At 36.2% G+C, this 21,632-nt stretch overlaps 1 protein-coding gene across 4 annotated transcripts; it reads right to left on the bottom strand.

The window, feature by feature from the left end:
• Positions 1-359: 359 nt before the first annotated feature.
• Positions 360-20,800, bottom strand: LOC115236563 (xaa-Pro dipeptidase). 4 transcript variants are annotated; one of them, XM_029809091.1, is made up of 9 exons: positions 20,502-20,800; positions 16,012-16,210; positions 10,742-10,981; positions 4,930-4,991; positions 4,806-4,850; positions 1,610-1,879; positions 1,053-1,497; positions 812-963; positions 360-733 (listed from the first exon to the last, which is right to left on the bottom strand). In XM_029809091.1, the coding sequence occupies exons 1-9, from the start codon at positions 20,525-20,527 to the stop codon at positions 685-687; spliced, it is 1,488 nt and encodes a 495-aa protein (XP_029664951.1). In that variant the 5' UTR covers positions 20,528-20,800; the 3' UTR covers positions 360-684. The 4 variants fall into 4 exon arrangements, with proteins under 4 accessions (XP_029664951.1, XP_029664950.1, XP_029664952.1 ...); XM_029809090.1 differs by lacking the exon at positions 20,502-20,800 and adding an exon at positions 16,713-16,783; XM_029809092.1 differs by lacking the exon at positions 20,502-20,800 and adding an exon at positions 16,369-16,594.
• Between the last annotated feature and the right edge of the window lie 832 nt (positions 20,801-21,632).

Raw genomic sequence — 21,632 nt, 5'->3', positions numbered from 1 at the left:
GATAATAGCCGCGCACATGCACGATAATAAACGCGCTTAGATTTCATCCGAGATGGACGTGCGAGACTATAGTCGATACGCGCTAACTTCCACGAGGGTACGCGCGCGCGCGCGGAAGACTATCCGATGAAAGTATTCATGTGCTCCAAATTAAGTCCTAATCCCCACGGCTCGTAACGTTGACACGCGCGTCTGTTGAGTTGAAACTATTTTCAATTTCGAAGTCAAAAGTCGCCACGACTGCCCCTGAAATAAATGTCGCCGGCAAAGAATAAATGACTTTTATCCGCTTTAATCTAAGAGTCATCAGTGTGTTACTATTACTAGCGCGAATGTAGATTTAAAAAACCTTGTTACGCGATAACCGATAAATATATTTATTTAACGTATGTATGTATTATAAACGTCGCGATATGACAGTATAATGTTACGGCGTCTCAGAGAGACTCTTGCGCTTTTTTTATTATATATCTATATAAATGTTACATTAAAATATAAATGGTAGTAGAAATACAAATATATATATGGCTTTTATATACCTTGTAGGAAATTATATCATATTTTCTTATCACAATTATCTTCATTTATACAGCTATCTAATTGGCGTTAATAACAAGCATGCGAATTGTTCAACTTTTTAAGAACACTCCTGTATCTTTGGAATCTTTTAAATTTCCCGAATCATTATAAATTCCTTCTTTCTCTCTGCATATATTCCTCTATTTCTTCGATCCTGAAAAATATACACGTAAAATTGAATTCTTTCTGAACAATATTCACAGAAAATGGTTTGTACAGAATGGATGCTTACGTGCGAGGAACATCCGTCATATTTTCCACTCCAGTCTCCGTTATAAGGACATCGTCTTCTATCCTGACGCCACCAAAACCGCGAAATCTTTGCAATTGTTCTTGCACAAGAAATTTCGACTGATCGGGATTGGCCAGAGCTGCATCCAGCAACTACAATAAAAAATATTTTACTTAAATACCCGAGAGATTGGTCTTAAAAGATCTTTATAGATTTATTTGTTAACTATTTCTACACTTACGCAGTCTATGAAGTAGCAGCCCGGTTCTATCGTGAGAACCATTCCGGCGAGCAATGTACGAGCGGTCCTCAATTTCCTCACTCCCGCCTCCTTCGAACGTTCAGGATGGCCTGGTAGATATCCGCCGACGTCGTGCACATCTAATCCCAAGAGATGGCCCAGTCCGTGAGGCTGAAACACTTCATTCAGACCTGCTTTCACCATATCCTCGACATCGCCCACCAACAGTCCACCCTCCTTCAACGATGTCAACATGACTCTGTTCGCTAAGAGATGCATGTCCGTCCAAACGACTTCCGGCTTCGCAGCTGCAATCACCGCGTCGCGCGCCTTCAATACCGCATTGTAAATTAGCTTTTGGTCCTCAGTGAATTTTCCATTGGCCGGAAAACTGCACGTAATATCGGCCGCGTATCCGCAATAATTGCCGCCCATGTCGAACAGGCTGCGCAATGCAAAATGTATTATGCAACATGAACAACACGCAACGATACATGAATAGTAACACGAATATATGGGCATGACGTGGATGAAATTATTTCCAGCGGAAATCTTACCACATATCTCCATCCTGTATTACTTTATTATTCGGTGCGCCAGCATGACCGTAGTGTAATATAGAGGAATTATGCCCGGATCCGCAGATGCATGTGTAAGACACATGCCTGCATCCTCCCGTGCCATATATATAATTCAAAAACCAAGCTTCTGCCGTGTATTCTGAAATCCCGGGACGCATGGAACGCATAACGACCTTGTGCGCCTCCGAACTTATCTTGCACACGTACCGCAATACCTCAATTTCCGCAGGAGATTTTATTACCCGGCTATATGAAACAAGAAGAAAGGAACTTATATAAAGACTATATTATATATATATATACACATATATATATTACGAGAACAGATTTTTTTTTATACAAGACATTTATTCAGTTTAGAGTACAATGCGTTTTTTTCAATGCCATTTCTTACTATAATTCTTAAATCGAAAAAGAGACGTAATTATAATGTGTTTAATTGTGCAATTTCAACCGCAAATTTGTATAAATCCTCATATCAGGCACAAAATATGACATTATAAAGCATCTTCAGCAGCGTCTAGGCTTTGCGACAAGTAAGATAACAATTTATCGTCGTGATCTGCAAATGTTGCCAGTTTTGCATAATCCAAGCATGTAACCCGAAAGCCCAATTTTCGAATTTGCCGTTTTCTCATTATCTGCGGTCCTGTTAAAAACTGCGTGTTCCAGCAATAATACTCGGGCAAATGAATTAGAATTGCGGTATTGACGTTTCTCTTTTTGTTCGAATTCAAGTTGAAAACTGGCGTTGATTTTAAGAGCGGATGTATCAAAATATCTAAAATGTAGAAGTTTATGAGGGGCAATCTGCTTAAAACCACGCTCCTGCTCAATTTTTGTTCGCCGCCTACTAAATGCGCCAGTGGTTTGTGTATTTTATTAATGATACCCCTGATTCTAACGTCTAAATCTAAGGACTTCGCGCTTCTGTCTAGATTAATCGGACCGCCTTGATAATCTTTACATTCTAATGACATGCTCGCATCGAATAGCTTTAATTTGGTTTTTAAGTGATTGACAATAGGCGCGTCTTTTTGAATTTCTAGTCTGTTTACAAGATATGAACTAAAAACTCTATCCAAATATTTGATGGGATATCTTTCGAGATACATGCAAGAGAGGAAAATGTCTAAAACATCGTTCAGTTTCAAATCTGCGAATCTCGCGGTCATCACTTCATCGAACATTTTCCAAAATTCGGTCGAATCCGGTGGTTGTACATTCAATAATCCAAACGGCGTAAGAATCGAAGATAACAAAGTAGGCGAAATTTCCGTTCCATGTTTTATGAAATATTTTCCACATTCGGCAAGAATATACGGATTCCTGACCTTTAAATCTTTGCAATAATTCATGACGGAAGCGATTAAATTAGGATCTCTCGTCTCAGTGCCTCTAGTTGTTATATATCTCGCCAACGCCTGCTCGATGTTTTCATCGATATATTTCTTCGTGCGTAAACTGCTAATAAAATTGATGAGATCCTTTTCCGTGGAAGTAGTCATGCTCACACCTGCCCACTTACTAGCACTTGATAGGCATCCCTTTGAGGACTCCTTTCCGTAAAGACAGTCCAATATATTAGCCATCTGTGTGCCGGATAACTTCAACCATTGCTCCGAAAGTTTTTTCTCTAAGATAATCTGTATCATATCTTTACTTTGTTGAAAATATTTTAGCGATCTGAATAACGGCACTAGTACATCCGATTTAATATCCTGCTGTCTACAAGTCAAACCTACCCACAACGTGTCGACGCAATTTCTGTATTTAAAATCTTTAAAAGAAGCCAAAATTTTCACCGCTTTGATTAATTGCAACACGGTAAGTTCGCCGTCTGTAGCTCTGATCATAATTTCGTTGCACATCAAGTCTTTATAAACGTTCGTCGAAGGACTAAATTTGTCTCTCTTCAGAGTTCTCAGTCCTTGCAGTATCATCTCACTGTCTCGACTTTTGACAATCAGACGTACAAGTTGTCGCAAAATAATGTTCCTATTAATGACTTCCGCGGACGATTGACCACTTGACAGGGTTTTTCGATATCGATACCATCCATTTTCCAATTCTATCATTTTCTTTAAACTTTGAAGCGCTATGCGACAGTTTATCTCATCGGCCATTTTGCCCTCCATTCCTTTATTCGTACTTTTCGAATTTATCGCGTCTAACACCTGTTCTATGTCTGTATTTCTAAGGCGCTCAATATCGGGGCAGAAAAGTATTGCTGTACCCTCATTCGTCTCTATATTAATACTATGCTTCAAGGGCTCAGTCTTCATCACGCTTGTATTTGTGGAACGAGGAATATTTTCTTTATAAATTACTGCAGACTTTTTATTTTTATTCGATACCGACATATCTTCTTTGCTTCTATTACCACAGAGAGCTTCGATGTTGGTAATCTTTCTGACTATTACAGGAACCTCTTGTATATGTGTACCTTCTTGCACAAAGATGTTCGTCTGGGTCAATTGCGTTCCACCATAATCGTGCGCAAACCATCTCTTTTTAAATTTAGAGATCAGACTATACGTTTGCGCAAATGCTTTTATAGATTTTCTCCAGTATATATGGTTTAAGACTATCATCTATAATAGTAATCAGAAATATAATAAAAACGTTATATGTAAATTTCCCTTTTCTCTTACCTTTGAAATATATTATAAACATCGCATAATTCAATATTCAATAATTTCTTTCAAGATCTTCATACTTGTATCGCGGAAAATTAAAACATTACGAATGCAAGGAGGGTAATTTTACTTTTAATTATTTGTGACACTAAGTAAAAAAAAATATATATATAAAATGTATAAAATATTTGATATCATAACCCAATAAAAAGTTGTCAAGTTGATGTACCGATGCGATAGCGTATGTGATTGCACGAGACGACCAGCCGATGGCGACACTGACTCTTTCAGGCAATTGACACGCGATAATCAACAAAAAATTAATTAACAATGTTTCATTTTCTTAATAAAAGTAACATATAAAAATGCGCATTTTTAATCTATCATCTTAATTACGTTATATCCATTTATTTAATATCCATTTGTCTACAAGACTCATTTGTCGTCTCATTCTTCTCTCTCGCACGCATAAATGTAAAAATTATAAAATTTATTATAAATATATTATATGAATAATTTATTAATATACTCACCACTCACATATTTCCGGATACAGGATACTACTATCCACCTTGAATCTACAACAAAAAATACGAAGTTAAATTGTTTTCACCAATCATGCCGCATTCCTATTAATATGATTTTGTCATTACTCACTCATCGATTCCATCAAAATTCGTTACTCGTGTCAATAAGCCGCTATCGCTGTTTCTGCCGTTCTGCAAAGATAAACAACGTATTCGCATCACAATCGTAACATCGTAATTGGACGCATACATTTAGCCCGTGTACAATCAAAGTAAAAATAATCATTATATAATCCCACGATTCAAGTCAGAATAGAGAAAGCATTCTTCATTCGGTCGGAAGCGAAACAAACGTTTCCGTGCCATCGATTTCTGCCACCGCGCAGGATACATGCGTGATAGTGTTACGTATATTTCAGTAGATGATAATGTCAGTATAAATCCTTAATGCGTCATGCATTCATTCACTGATTAATTGGCACGTTAAATTGCGCATCAGCGCAATAAAAGCGCGTATAATTAATATCTAAATTTCAAATAAGTTTCCGTTTATAATAACGACTTAAAAAGTTCCCTCGTTTTATATTAAGCTTTTTTACGTAATTATATATACTAAATACGTAATTTTCAGTATACAATGTGTGTGTGTGTGTGTGTATTTTATATTCTAATGATTTCTTGCATAAACAATTGTAAAGTTTATTTTCACATGACTGGATAGTGCAGCTGCGTATAACGCCAAGCTGGTGCGCAGTTTTTACATATATTTGCGTTATTAAAGAACATATATTAATCATTTATCGCTGAGTAATAGATAAAAATGTTTGTCGACTAAATAACAAGCAGGTAATGAATGCGCTACATCAGCATTTGTATCGGATCGGATATTGCAAAAGACCGTGCAACATGTCGCATAAATATATGCGGTAGCAATAATCATAATTATAGTCGTGAGGCTGCTATACAGCTTGTCTATAAATAAAAGACAAGTGCTTATCAATATTGACGACGTGTGTGTCCGAACTGGTATAAGAGACTGATATAGCGGCGAACTATTCTTTACCAACAATAGACTAAACATATTATTAGACGTATAAGTTTGAAATTTTTAATATCGCCTGATGATTCATAACTGTATCGCGGCAAGGATGAAAATATCTTTCAATTACGCATGTTCTTCGCGTAAACAATTTATTTATCTTCACTTGAAATAATTTTCGATTATAAATGTTCTCAAAATCAATATTAATATAAATTCTATTATATTCGCTGAGTGCGATATTTATTGCATAATTCATCTTTTAAAGGTCAGAATCGAGGAGACCTTTATCATCTTTCTCTATAATTAGATAGTTTATTCTCTGTCTCTATAGGTAGATATTTTCATGTCTAGGTAGATGTTTTCATATATACATGCGACAACACGGTTGCATGAAAGCATAAAAGGTTACATTATGACTCGCTCGTCGTCGATTATACCCGTTCCTATTTCTGCTAAGCTTGAACCTCGGCATTAATCTTGCGCCCGACCGGGATCATGATGTAACGTCCTGTGTGACCCTATAGTTCCCGAACTTGTCTCATTTGCAATGCAGAGATACGACGTACTCCGTCTATCGACGATCATAAATTTCTAACCGATATCGACTGATATACACACAGCAATTACACGCGCGACAAGGCTGTAATGAGAGATAAACAGGAAAAAAGAAAAAACATGCCAACAAATAAATTTTTTATATATACCCGGGGGAAATCGTACGTGCGTCAGAAATATCGTCTTTAATTTTCATCACAAACATATAGGATAAATAAAACATTGAGGGTTTAAAAACTAAAGATTCAAAACAAGTTCAGTGTTGTTCTATCGTGGACCTCGTGCAATGATATATATACAAATACGTATGTAATACAAATGCAGATGTAGTAATATATTCCCACCGGCATTAATCATTTTGTTTCCATTGGTGTTTATCAGCCATTAAATTGGCTTTGTCACGCATGAATATCGCATTGTCGAACAGTAATCGGCTTGGAAAACATTGTTTGCAAACAATACTATGCGGTATAATTAATGATTAAAGCGTAAGAGGTAGTTTCATATTAATTTCGTATTAATGGTACATAATTAAATATTTTCCGACTTAGTAATTAATTATAATTCCCATCTCATCATATATTAAATGAATTTGTATTGCATTATTTTTTATAAACGTCACACGTAATTTAGAGCGGAAACATTATTCGCGAGATATCTGAATCGTGCCGTAACTAAAAACATTTAATTTCGCATATCTTACATTGTATAAGCGTTACGCTAATCTTTAAAAATAAACCAGACTAAAGATCAAACACGAGTCATTTCTCTGCAACAAATATAAAAAAAAATCTCGATTACATATGCGAGACACATAAGTTGCGTAAGGATTATATTTAAAAACGAATTGGATCGGCGTGATTTCCAGTTCTTGTATTACATCGACGATTATGTCGACAAATCGATTTCTAAATTGACGTCAGGACAATTTAGAGAAATCTCAATATATATTTTTTTGTCAAACACTCGTAAAATCTCAGTGATAAGAAAAATACAAAATTCTATAAACTTGCAAATATTAATAAACGTTAGGTATGATTAAATACAATAAAAAGATAATGCAACACATCTCTTAAAAGCTGTAAAAAAGAACTTTGTAATGCTAATCTCGGATTAGATGTAAAAATGTGCGCATTTTTATGCATTTCAATTTACGTAGTACAAAACAATTGCTTATGGAAAATGCCGAGCATTGTTTCATTTCTTATTCATATCGGTCGTCTCTGTGCCTTTCAGCACAAAATAACACTCTCTGTGAAGCCATTAAATATTGATTTTTCCAACGTGTTTCGTGGTGATTCGATTTATTGAACGGCACTGAAAATAAAGAAAAGATTCAAGGCTATAGCCCCTGCGGTGGCAGAGCTCAGCGTCTTTGTACTAACATACAAACGCTAAAACGTAACTTGAAGATTGGGGTCCTGGCAAATAACAGAAATGACAGAATTCGTCTTCACGCCGAATATAGTTTCGCGCAAAATGAAATGTCTCGATATCAGATATTTTTCTCCCATCGTCACCGACACTGTCTGTCTCACATAATAAATAGTTTTCATCGTTCGTGTTATTTTGTAAAAATGTGAAAAATTTGTAGAAACGTATTATAAATATACAAAATTGGGGGACATACAGATCAATTTTCAGTATGACAAGCCATTTAAGTTCTCGCGCAGTTTGTTTTCGATCGATCCGACGTCGCTAGATATAAACACTAACTATTTTATGTCAATTTACCTGACGAGACAGTGACGTGTACTATATACAACATGCAACTCAACGAATAATACAAGTCGGCCAATAATCACGCATGGTACACAATTCCTAGAAAACATCTCCGTTCTGGCTGCGCACACACACGCACGAACCTTTGTGAATTTCCTGCTTTCGCGTAAATCATGCGAGCGTCTCTGGAATCGTACAATATGCGAGTCGAAACGCTTTAAATTGCTCCAAATTACTCTAAATTGCGCGGTCTCGCGCGCGCGACCGGTATATTAGCAAAATTAATTCCGCAAATTTGTCGAATATTCCGACAACGCAAGCGACGCAAATGTCGCTTACGTGTCAAAGGTACATAAACAAAGAAAAACGCAAGAATCACTATAAAGATATAACATTGGTATATAGGTCACATGAAACTCAAGACTTTATAATATTAGAGATAATCAATGTTTCTCATTAATAATGATAACTCATGTAGCTATTGATAACTCATGTAACTATTGATAACTCATGTAGCTATTGACTTATCGCAATATTATCGCAAGAGAAAGAGAAAAAAAAGAGCTTTTATATGCATAATTTTTATCAAATCATTTTAGAAATATTTTAAAGAAGATGATAATATATATAATTAAAGAATCAAAGAATGTTAAGAGTATATATATATCTAAATAGAATCATGTCAAGAGAGAGCTACTTGTATACAACTGATTCGAATACAGTTATTTAAACTTCCATTGTCCGAATATTCTAGTATCTGAACGTCCTACTATTCAAACGTTCTAATATCCGTACAGAAAACGTTCTAATATTCTCATGTAAAATATTTTCTTTATTTCTAGAAAGACACGCGCAGCAATTTTTTTCTAAAAATAATGATATGAAAGAAACAGAATATCGAAAAAATATTAATGATTGAATTAAATGTAAAAATGTGCGTTTTCCAAAAATATGATAACGCACAACCATCTTAGAAAATTACTTTAAATATCTCTGGGAAAAAAATATATTTCTAGAATATGACTAATTTCTTATTAGACTTGTTCAATATTTATTTACTGTATTTATTTATTGAAAACGGAATACCTTTTACATCACCGATTATAATCTATACGGGAAGTCAAATATATTTTTTAAAGTTCGTACGTAAAATCTATTTGCGGTGACGCGTTATCAGATAAGTATTCCACGTAATGTATTAGTATGGGTCAGATCGTTCGTAAATAATGCCGGTCACCCAGTTACATTGTCATTGATGCATCGACGCTAGGGACAAATTCGTCGTTCGTTAGATAACGACAGGTTGAAAAATTCATCGCCTATTTCCCAATGCGAGTTATGAACGCGACATGTGTGCCAGAACGAAACAGCGAACTATGTAAATCGGTCGCTTTTGCCGTCAGGTTGCACAAAGTAGCAGATGGAGCAAATATTCTATTGTATTTTCTCATGCCTTATCGCTTAGCGCGTGTTATCAAGCCTCGGTTGAAATTATTCTACGCAGTATCGTACTTTTTCTTTCATTATGCAACTTAGCTTTAGTTTTAATTTCCGCTACTTAAATTTTCTGAAAATAAAAATTGAAAAAACTGGACCAAAATAACAAACCGAGATAATGTCAAAACACAAAAAATATAAAAGCGAAATACAGAAAATAGAAAGCAAATATGATAATTCGAGCAAACAACTCTTACTTTTTTATTTCTTTCTAATATTCCGGCTTTCTCGAGGGATAATAAAATACACTGAATAGAAGCAGCGTATTTACATGCATCGGTTATTTGGCAAACGAAAATGAACCAGTATAAGAAATGTATTGTGGAATTCTGCTAAACTCACTGTAATTTTAATCCGCATAGTAACAGAGCAATATTTAAACGCGCTCGAACGATAACGCGTACGGTATTTCCATGAGATATTATACGCGAAATTTTTGCAACACTCATTTAGCGAGCTCTGTACAGAAGCAGAATTTGTAAGTCATCCAGCAAAAGCGACGTCAGACGATGCTCTCGCTTGACAAACATTCGCCAAGTCGTGACAAATGTCATGTCGTGCAAATGAAGCAGGCTCGCGAGGCTCCAATCACGGATGACAATGCTTGCAAAAGTTTACAAGTACGCACGTACGGCATGCATTTACACTCGTCGAATGTTTGGCGAAGGAGAGCGTCTCTGAAGCCTTCTCAATGCAAGCGACTCGCAACCAGTCGACCGACCGATGTAACTTTCTCGACACATTGTAGAGGCAGACAGTCGCGAAGGAGGCGAAGGTAAACGTCACGAGGCACGCCACGGCGGATCGCTTATTGCAAGCATACATACACACACATCCCATACACATATTATACATATAGAAGAAGGTGCTCAACCTGGGGATATCGTTTTGACAGTTTCATTTATTTCTATGTTATAGTTTATCGAGACCCATATATTGCTAATAGTAAGAAATGGATTTTTTTTATTATGCTACGTAGATAGAGAAAAAAATGTAGTTATTACAAAATTGTATAGTCATCCTTAGATTCAGAATATCCTCAGATTGAGCATGTTCCCGTACCTGGGGAGAAGGCAGACGTTTATCGAGAGAAGTGAGCGTTTATCTGTTCCCAAGCGAGACTTACCAGCGTGAGCAAAAGGCGCGCTTGCTTTTCCTTTAGCACGCGCGCAATCTCGTCAGTGTAGCGAACCTCGTCCACACCGTATCGTTTCTTAAAGTCATCCAGGGTGTATAGTTTGCCCATCCAAATCGCGTATTCGGACGGTAACCTCGGCACGAAGAGGACCGAGACGCCGTTGTCCAGGTCGAAAGCGCCGTAACATTCTGGCTCCTCCACCCCGAAACACCATTGGAAAAACGATTCCTGATAAAGAGAATGAATAATGTGAGATAAGATAGTTACCGGAAAGTTCAACAATGTTAAATAATGAAGGGGTTTTTGCGCGCGTGTAACAAATGTCGCATAAGAAAATGATAGCAGAAAATATATGCTCTAGTACCTTTCTAAGTAATTATCTAGAAGTGGTACACGCAATACTTTCGACCATTACGTAGAAACTTTTGCGCTAGATAGAAATTGCAAAAGATGCAAATAAAGATAAGAGAATAAAGAAGGTACGATAAAATATCCTTTATTATGAGATCGATAGCTGTTCGTGCGCGTGCGCGCGTAATCGAAACGAAAAACAATGTTCGATGAAGTAAAGCTTTACATCAATATTTACGACATCACTATACGACGCTTCCGTTTTTAGAGTCAAGTTTCATTCTCGAAATCGAATTTGTGCGGTATGTATTGACTCGAAACAAATAGGTCATCACGCGATATTACGTGAGAAATCGATGCTGCCTCGGCAACGTTCTCGCCGACCGTATTTGAGAAGACACGATGATATTCCGGGGCCACGTCATCGAGTCGACGCCAGGTCATCCTCCTCGGTCGTCGCCAGGATTTTTCTCGACGGCTAATAGACGACGTTTCGCAATTGTGTGCGAGGCGAAGTGCTGGCAGGTCGGTTTCCCGTACGAACAAAGGATATGGATCGATCTCTACGGAACTCCTCTCTGACTTTCAATAGCCAATACCTTTTTTCTGTTATTTTTTCATATGTCAAAAATATTACAATAGATTCCTCGCGGCGATCTCACGCCCGGCTGCGGACCTCGAGTTCCCTCGGCTTCGAAAAACTTTGTACAGGAAACAAGATCACGCGAGTGTGTCCGCGCGCGGCCGTCTCGACGCTTCCCCTTTATCCGAGAAAGGCAAAGCGGAAATGCCATTTCCACTGTTCGGCCCTTTTTATTAAGTCGAATCGTCGAGGTCGAACCGTAGACGCATGTTACAATCTTGAAGACACATATCGCGCTGTTTCGTATCCGTAAACTCATTATCGTCCAGATTAAAATTCTTTGTTTTTAAATTCGAGAAAAACATATTTTAATTATTGCTTTTTACCTATCTAGAGAAAAGGATGTTTTTAATCGTGCAAGTCTAAGAAAAAAAATTTACTCAAAGAGGTATTATTGGACTGTTAAATAGACAATGACCCAGGTTTAAAACGAAAGGAGTGTACGGTCGCATGTTAATGGAAGAATAAAGAAAGAAAACAAATGCAGCATGTGCAGAAGATATATATACATACATATATATATATAAATAATACTACAATATCGCGTCTTTAATAATATTGGCGTAGGCAGCCGCCGTCGTCGTCTAAGTTCCAAAAAATCCGGCAGATCGGAATTCCAAGGGTGAAGCTATGAGAAATGAGCCGAGCGAATCGTAATGCGTTGTGCCTTGTTGTGTTTGGATTCAAGAGCTATGCCTTCTCTCACTCTCTCTCTCTCTCTCTCTCTCTCTCTCTCCCTCCTTCTCTCCCTTCGTCTCCTGGCCGCTCTCGGGGGCTCTCATTTCCGTCCGATGCTGGGAAAGACAGAGATAGAAGATGAAGAGAGCGAGAGAGAAGAGAGAGAGAGAGAACGTCTTGAGAACGATCGGCCATCAGGTCAACGCGCTCTCGGCGCAACCAGCAGGTATTATCTTAAAGAAACTGTATATATATGTGTATATATATATATATATATACACACTCACACACATATATACATTTACGTATAAAGGTTTTTTCCGTGAATATCAGTTTGCTTGATCAAGTAGAAAGAGCTTTAATATAGCATATTTACAATGAACATTCTTCACAATTGTTCTATTTGACCAATTTAATAATTTACTTAAAAATTGTTTTGTTTTTTTTTTCCATTATTATTACTTTTGTTTCCACTCAAAATTTGGACAAAGCCGGAAATGCACCGAGAACACGTATTAATGCATAATTACAGTAAAAAAAAAATTCGACGAAAAAATGTATTGATCGCAGCATCGCGCAACAATAATACCGCGATATCGAATTCAGCACGAGTACATCGTTTTAACTCGCGCTACGCAACAAAGAAACGAGCGGTCCGCTATTCGTCAAATTAGAAACTGGAACACCACCTTGATTGCACGTGTACAGGATGTCCCAGAAGCAACACCGGATGTTCCCCCAACCGCGGATTCTACAACAAATTTCCTGCCTATTCATTTCTGTGTAAATTTTTGCGAAACTTTTGCCATTACCCAATACACACGTTTTGTTTCAAATCATCGAAGTTAAATATTTTAAAGAAATTTAACCGTAGATGAAATTTCTGTCAAGACTATTGAAAATAATGCATGAAAGTGTATGTGTGTGAGACTGAGGATAAAACGTATTTTCCTCTCTCTCTAATTCGAAACACACAGGGCTCACACAGTTCGGTCTAAACGTTGTCTGGGAAGATCAACAATGACGCAAGCATAGCACAAATTTGAGCTGGTCTGGAACATCTCGAGATAATATTCACGCGAAAGTCTATAGCACATAAAAGAACGCAAACAGTGAAGGAACTTAAACAATAGGCAAATCTCCCTCCCTCTCCCCCATCAATCCAATATTCTTTTAAAATAAGAATTCATTTCGTTTAATTTTTACTAGTTCCATTTTACTGCCATAATTTTAATTCGCGAGAATATCATCTGATCTAAGTCAAACTCCATCGAGTTTATATCCTTTATTACTTTTAGTTCTCCATCTTGTACGAATTAATGAAGCAGAATGATTTCGTCATATGCATGATCAATTCATGATAACATTGAATACAACCTAGGTTGAGAATCGAAACGCAATTGCAAATCTAACTAAATAATGTGATTTCAAGAGTTCGTGTTAACTCTTAACAGGTTTGTAAATTAAAAAATAAGTTAAAGAACAAATAATATGGAACTTTACTTTTAGATCATCGAGAACAACAATGGACAATCACAATGAACAAATTTCGAGCAACGCAAGCGGTTTGTACCACCTGTATTCACACAAAGATCGCTTGCTAAGCGTCGCGCATAATCGGCTCGAGTTCCACCGTTTTATATGAGAGAAAGAGAAAGAGAACGAGAGAGAACGAGAGAGAGAGAGAGAGAGAGAGAGAGAGAAAGAGAAAAATAAGGAAAGAATATATAAACACGTACATCAAGAATCTAATATAAAAAAATTTTACGTAAGCTTAATAAGATTATATTCTCAAAAAAAATTAATAAAATGCATATTAAAAAATATTTAAAAAGATAAATAAAAAATATAATATATTTAATGTACGTAGATAAATAAAATTTTAGTAAAATAGATAGAAAGAAGTATTATTTATTTCGCGATCCATTCAAGATCCCTCGAAATATCCTTCGATAGTCAAAACCCAAACAAAGCCCGCATGCGAGTGTCTGGAACACAGACACAAACGAACGGAACGGTCGTGCGTTTTTCTAGAGTGTGCTGTCCGAACGGTATCTTCTCGGTTCTAGTAAAGCGAGTTTTAAAGGCAATCTGCCAGATCGCCCGTCTGCGCGCCAGGAGCGTGTCTGACCGGGTCGTCACTCGTCCCATCGATTTTCGGCGTCTTCCGCTTTGACAAGAACGTGTTTTCGCCTATGTAAATGTAGCGGAACTCTATTTACCAGAATAGTCTAGCGGAGTGGCTAGAGTTCGTGTAAAGCGGAAGTTTATAAACTTCAAAATAGAAATTTTTCCCCCGCCATTCTTATCTATTTATCATCGATATGAGGCATATTTATAAACACATTATCGTTATAAAAATTAATTTCAGAAAATAAAAGTCACGAAGGAGCAAAAAGCGAAGATATAATTGCGTTATATAAATACGATATATACACAATAATAGATTAAAAGAAGCTAATAAAATATTGGATTGAAAAACGGACTGATATGTACGCTTCGAAGCATATTTACAGCCTTATTTCACGAAAATTCTGCAATATTTATCGCATGATAAGACAGATAATAATATTTGGCCTCCATACACACACATCTCTGATTGGATAAAATTATCTGATATCAGTCAGACTATGTACACGGGAGTAATTTCTGAAAAACATTCTACTATAATGAATCTAATAAATTTTTATTATAAATATAATAAATAAAAATTAAATTAAATTAAAATTAAAATTAAATTAAACTTATTACTTTAATGCAGTTTTTAATGACGATGAAACGTTTTCTCTAAATATACCGTCGTACAAATATTTTTATTATGTTATCGCCTTCGCATTATTTCACAACATGTGATAAGCTTTCCGTAAACAATAAAAAGTATGAAAAAGATTTCTCTGTAATGGTCAACAACATAACATTAATGTATCATCGTACACAGTTAATGCGTTATCAGCACAAAATATTATAAATTCCTGTACAGTCATCGTGCCATTCTTATATCGATGACTAATTTACGTTTCGTATACAAGCATAAATAATTCGAGTTTGGCGAATTGAATTAGCAATTGTATTCGCTCGCGGTCTTAATCTTTCTCTCGTTGAAATAAATCTAATGAATTTTCTCATTTCACATTGATGGCTATTGAACACTTTGCGGCAAACTCAATTGTCTTTACGGTCGTTACTTGGATAGAGACATGCGACAGAAATAGTCGTAAAAGTCAGTCCACGTAATTGCGGTTGAATCTTTGGAATTTCCTTCTCCCATCGATCGAGCATTTTGTTTCTTACACGGTACTTCTAAGAGATCACGAAAAAGAAAAACGCTCTCTGTTGCTCCTTTGCTCGCCATTCATTTTGCTCGCAATATTTAATAAAAAGAAATTTTGTAAACATGAAGTTGTCAAGATTTATATTTAAAAACATTCAAAAATTTTAATGTCTTCTTTTATGTTTATAAAAGTCTTTTTGTTTTGTGCGTCTAATATACCCTTGGATCTTGCCTATCTTTTTGAATTATCCGACTCGAATATATTTTCATCGATCTGGCAAATGCTAAAGGGCATAACAGTAAGCAAATACGCACCTGTCTGAAGGGCCAGCTTATGTCAGTGTCGTTGAAGGGAACGTCCACGCCACCCTGGAGAAGGACGAAAGTGCCCGCGGCAGAAACTTCATTCTTCGCACGGAGACGTGAGATGAGTCGCTCGCGATTATCACGAAAAAGCGACATGGGCACTTTTAACGTCTCCTGATGTCGCCAAAAATGTTGTTCTCTGGTGCATCTAAAATTACGTTCCCCATATATCAATAACAATGCAATATTAGAGAAAATGAAAAACGACTGTGTAATTATGTTAATAAGTAATTAATAAGTAATAATGTTGATGCTCATAATAATGTTATTCTAATTTTGTATTCAAACTTTTACATCGCTACTAACTTTGCGTTATTATTAGAAATCACCGTTGAATGCTAATGCGAGGACGTTAAATGGCATCTGACGTTACGATATGCCGCTCACAAATAATTATTTTGCTTCCGATAATATCGCTAAAACTTTCTAAAAAGAAAGTAGATCCGTCATGTTTATCGTGCTTCTTCGTTCGCTTACTCATCGATGCCCCTCCGCTTTTGCAACGCCTTTAACACGTGTATTTAGATGATTCATAAGAGTTGCATCATCCAAACGATGAAGTCGCATACGCAAAAACTTTCTTATAAAAATTAAAAAAAAAAAAAAACAGTTATACACAACGATTTATAAATATCAACTATTTTACATACAATTGAATTAATCCTGATTTCGTGCGCCACTGCAGATCTTTCTTCAATAGATCCATTGTAGATTTGATTTGAATAAATCGTAAACAAAGATGACGGGACGCGCGAAAAGGTAAAAAGGCGCGTAGAAGAAGACGGCCGATGAACATATTATAATATTTTTAATCCACGCTCGTGCGTCTTAAAACAATTAAACGATGTATGGAATATAATTTCGATTCAATCTGAAATACCTATAACGTTATCAAAACTTTTTAAAATAATTTATTAATATTTTTCTAATTTTTTAAATTTTAATAACGCGCGCTAATATCAAAAAGAGAGAGAAAGAAATTTTTCGAAAGAATTTATTACGGATCGAGAATAATATTTTAATAATGAGAAAGATTGCCATATATTATATATGTAATAATAAGATCCAATGTATATCTTGATCACTATTTGACGGCTAAATAATTTTATAGCGCGAGCATAAATAGACTGCATAATAGAATGTTGGTTTCGTGCGGCCTCGCGTATATGTATTTGGTTTATATTTAAGCCGTGTCATTGGACGAGCTCGCGTCTCTTGACTGACACAATTCTTGTTCTGCCATATCTTCGGGACGAAATGCGTCACGACACGCGGAAAACTTGGACGCGCTAACGAGATATACGCACGTAATACTTTCCTAAACTCTACGCGTATGCTAATTTAGCCGCTCGGGATCACACGCGCGCGTCGCTCTTTTAACATCTATTCGAAAATTATATTTAACCTGGCAGTTTATATTGCTAGAGAGGGGGAAGGGAAATTTATGTGCGACAATGTGGAATATGAAGTAATCCATTTGTATGTACGATGTTTACAATTCAATGTTTTAATATATGGACTTTCTAATCGGAACATGAAATAACATGTAAATTAAATATTTTAGGAAAAAAAAAATATACATATCTAAACTGTTTCTTTTTATCTCCGTTATATATTTAAGTTAGGTCGGATATGTAGAGCGAGATAGAGAGAGAGCCGCTATTCGACATCGAATAAAACGGTCTCGTCGTGAAAGAAGTGAAAGCATCGCGCGGGTCAGATGCACCGAGTATCTTGTGTTAACTTTTTGCATAAACACTTCCGCTAGCTTTCGAGTTTTGTATACGAAATACGCTGCCGTAAATATCCAACAAAAAAATTCCGTATAAAAATATTCTCGAAATACAAGGCAAATTTCGCGATATGATCACTCAAAAAAGTGGTTTTGCAACTACAGCAAAAATTTTCTGGGTGCGCAAAATTAACTGAGGTACATAAATGATTAGCAAATACTGTGATATCGCATATGTTTTGCATTTAATCAATCTAAGTGACAGAGACAGAATTTATATCTGAACTGTTTGTGAAATTTAGAAAGAATGTTTTTCTGTGGCGCCTATCCATGTTAGGGCCAATCATACTTGTTATAAAGTTTGGCTGTGGTACACAGAAAAGATTAGCGGCAGGAAACAAATGAATATATAACTCAATCTATCTAGCTCTTTTAAACAATTTTTCTCAATTTTTCGATGCTGCAGTTATAATTGGCAGTTATATTTCTCACAAAGATCGTTCTAGCTGTAGTATCGAAACTCATATTTATCCAATGCAGTGATTAACATTTGGCAATGGGACCTAAATTTTCTAGAAGATATTATTAGAATGTTGCTGCTATAAATTCTATATGTAACAGACAATATTCTAACAGATACAAAAAATAGCGATAAATTTTTGTTGTGACACCTGGAAATCTACCTATATCAGCAAGACATTTTTTTGAGTGATGAATCATAAATCGCTCGTCGTACATTGATTATTAATTTCGTCCCGTCTGGCGGAATGTAAATAAAATTTGATATCAAGCAGACACATTTGACATGAACTTTTTAACGCAAAGCGAATGGAATACGATGACATCTTCACACGCTGATAACTATACAAGCGTGTGAAAGAATTACACAGCTGAATAATCAACGCAATTACATATGTCGTGAATATTATTTTCTCCGGAAAATGATATCGTATTACGTTACAAAATGTCACGTTACGTTTGCAACTAAAGAGAAAATATTAATGTGATTATCTAATCTCGTGGGCAAGTCGTTTTCTTTCGACGACGTTACGTTGCAATAACTTTATAGCTTTTAGCTTTATTAGAATCGTTCTTATCGCGATATGCAGCCAGATAAATAATGATACTATTTATCGACGAAGAAAGAAAGATGTACCGATACGCACTAGCTTAACGTTACGTAAAACGTTGACATTGAAACATAAGCAATGTAAAGTGGCTCGAAATTTAGAGGCCTGCCGATAACGATTCGTCGTTTGTTTACCGTAAGTGATACGACTTACATGATACGACATGAGGACAGCTGCGAAAAGACTGATAGTACCTATAAATCTCGTTCTACCAAGTTATGTCATTGCGAATTAGATTGGAGCAAGAGAGCGATCCAACTTTCCACGCCAAATATTTTAAAATAATAGTAATTATCAATTATTTATATAGTTGAAATGTAAGAATAATAAAAAAAGGAATTACATAAAGAAAATTGTAATAATAAGATCGTACTATCAATTTTAAAAACTATTCAATACGGCACATGAAAAATTTTTGCTCTATTTTTAAGCGCAGTATTGTGTTATTGTGTTTAAATACGCGGTTAATTTACATAATAATTCGCAAAAAAATTAAACGCTAATCCACCGAAAATTGCTTGTAAATCGAAATGGATGTATTTTCTAGAGATATTTTCTCTGTATTTTCAAGAGATATAATCGTCTAACCGAAACGATCGAGTACACGTTTAGCATAATTACAAACAATGTAAACGTAAACAACGCGTCATTAAATTCTACACGCAAGTGTGGCCTAGAAAAAACCTTGAAAAAATTGTATTTTGTATAAAGAAATTCGTTCTTCGTAAAAAATAAAAACACGTCACGTTCGTCAAGAGCTACATATAAATACATGTAGAATTTATGTGTATATCATTTTTCATTTAAAAATATGAAATAAACGTAGAAAATAATTGAAAACTATTCTTTCTCTCTCTCTTTAAGTCTTTACTATCTTATTAGTACTTCTATTATAATTACTACTAATATTACTACCACTAAGGATAAATTAATCAACATAAAAAGAAACCTTCAATTATTTCGACTACATGCGATGTTACGGTTAGAGCCGCAAGGCCTCTATTACAGTCTTCTCGACCGCGAACCCATTATTACATCTCTCACAAGTGCTGTTATCAGACAGTCCAAGGGTCAATGCGATTCTAACGGAGCGAGCCTCGCAGCGTGCCATAACCTCAAAATCTGATCGAGTCAGGAAAGCAAGCTCGATCAAACGCGATTCTAACCCGCGGGCGAAATCGAGCGATTTCGCAATTTAATCGCGCAAGCACTATAAAGGCTTTATTGTATTATTCATTGAAACGATTATCGCACGATCATATCGTTCGTTCGCAAATTCATCGGCCGACTTCTCGTCACGGCAATATAGAAACTAGTAATTGAAACCAATAATTTAGATAATTTCAACGAGATCAATTTTCCATATCGTACATATAAAGAAAACAAATCGTCCTCCGATCGGTCGTAAATACGGAGATTATTTTCATGCACGACTTTGACGTGAAGAAACACAAGCCTGTCGAAAATGTCACCGTTTTCGAGCCCCGAATAGAAAGAAACGCGCGCAAACTTGCTACCGCAAAGGGCAACGACACGATAAAAACAACACGGTTATATAAATCATGTAATATACATACGAGTCCGCGTGATTACACTCCGCCATGTTGTTTATAGGTGATGCTTGCCGCGATGTGTGCGTTGCGTTACCTCCCGTCGAGATCGTCTTGTTGCAGACGCGGCCGTCACCGATGACCGGAATCGATGAACAAAGAATAACGACGTGGTCACTGCGCGAGATTACCGGAAATTGTATTTCTTTATACGTACGCGTATCATGCCCGTATCAGTTCCGTTATCGAGAGCGACGACGACGCGTGATCATCTGACAGCACGGCCCGCGGTCACGTGACCGTTCCGTCAGCTGGCTGCGCGACGGCCGACAACAGCCGATGACAGCCGAGCGCGAGCACGTGACCATCTGACAGCTCAGTCGGCGATTGCCGGCGCGCGGCGGTCGATGACAGCCGATGATGCCCGACGGCGGCCGAATCTGAATAATGCGCGATCTGACGCAACAATGCCGCCGTAGCATCCTTATGTATATGTTTATCAATTTTAAAAGATGTGTTTTCTAAAGGAATTTTTTTTTTATCAAATAAAAAAAAATACTTAATATGTTAAATATACTGATATCGTAAAAGATAATATAAGTATCATTTAGAATTAGAAGAATGAATTGGTTTCCTATTATATGTATATATATACATACACATTGTATATAATATATACACTCATAAACTAATATTTTTGTAAAATAGATAAATGAATAAAAGTAGAAGAGAATATAATAAGATAATAAAGTTTCTAGATTTTTTATGTATCTACTTTAAGAAAGCCTTTTTTAAAGATAATGTAAAAAAAAAGTTAAAATTTGAAAGTACCTTCCTATTATGGTTCCATAATTAGCCAATTCTCGTGTATAATATGCAAGAGGCGGAAGACTAACCGTGACAAATATGTTAATAGGAATCGAGATCATTATAATATGATGCGTACGTATCGTTTTTTTTCAACGTGCAACTAGGTCGCATCGCGTGTTTGCTATCTCGCGCCGAAATCTGTGTCAATACACAGACAAGGTCGATATCTGTTATTAGATGCGTTCGAATTGTTGACTTACGACCATATCACTGACTGTGCCGAAAACAAGAAAGATTTATATCGAACTTGTCGCTTTATAATTACGGATAAATGGAAAAAAACTTCGG

This window comes from Formica exsecta, unplaced genomic scaffold (genome assembly GCF_003651465.1).
Source record: "Formica exsecta isolate Colony F162 unplaced genomic scaffold, ASM365146v1 scaffold258, whole genome shotgun sequence".
Lineage (NCBI taxonomy): Eukaryota > Metazoa > Arthropoda > Insecta > Hymenoptera > Formicidae > Formica > Formica exsecta.
Note: the sequence above shows the minus strand (reverse complement) of the source record. Positions and strands in the feature narration are given on the sequence as shown.

Bases quoted from the DNA above. Each gene is read 5' to 3' on its own strand.
- LOC115236563 (XM_029809089.1), bottom strand. From the start codon at position 4,227: ATGATAGTCTTAAACCATATATACTGGAGAAAATCTATAAAAGCATTT.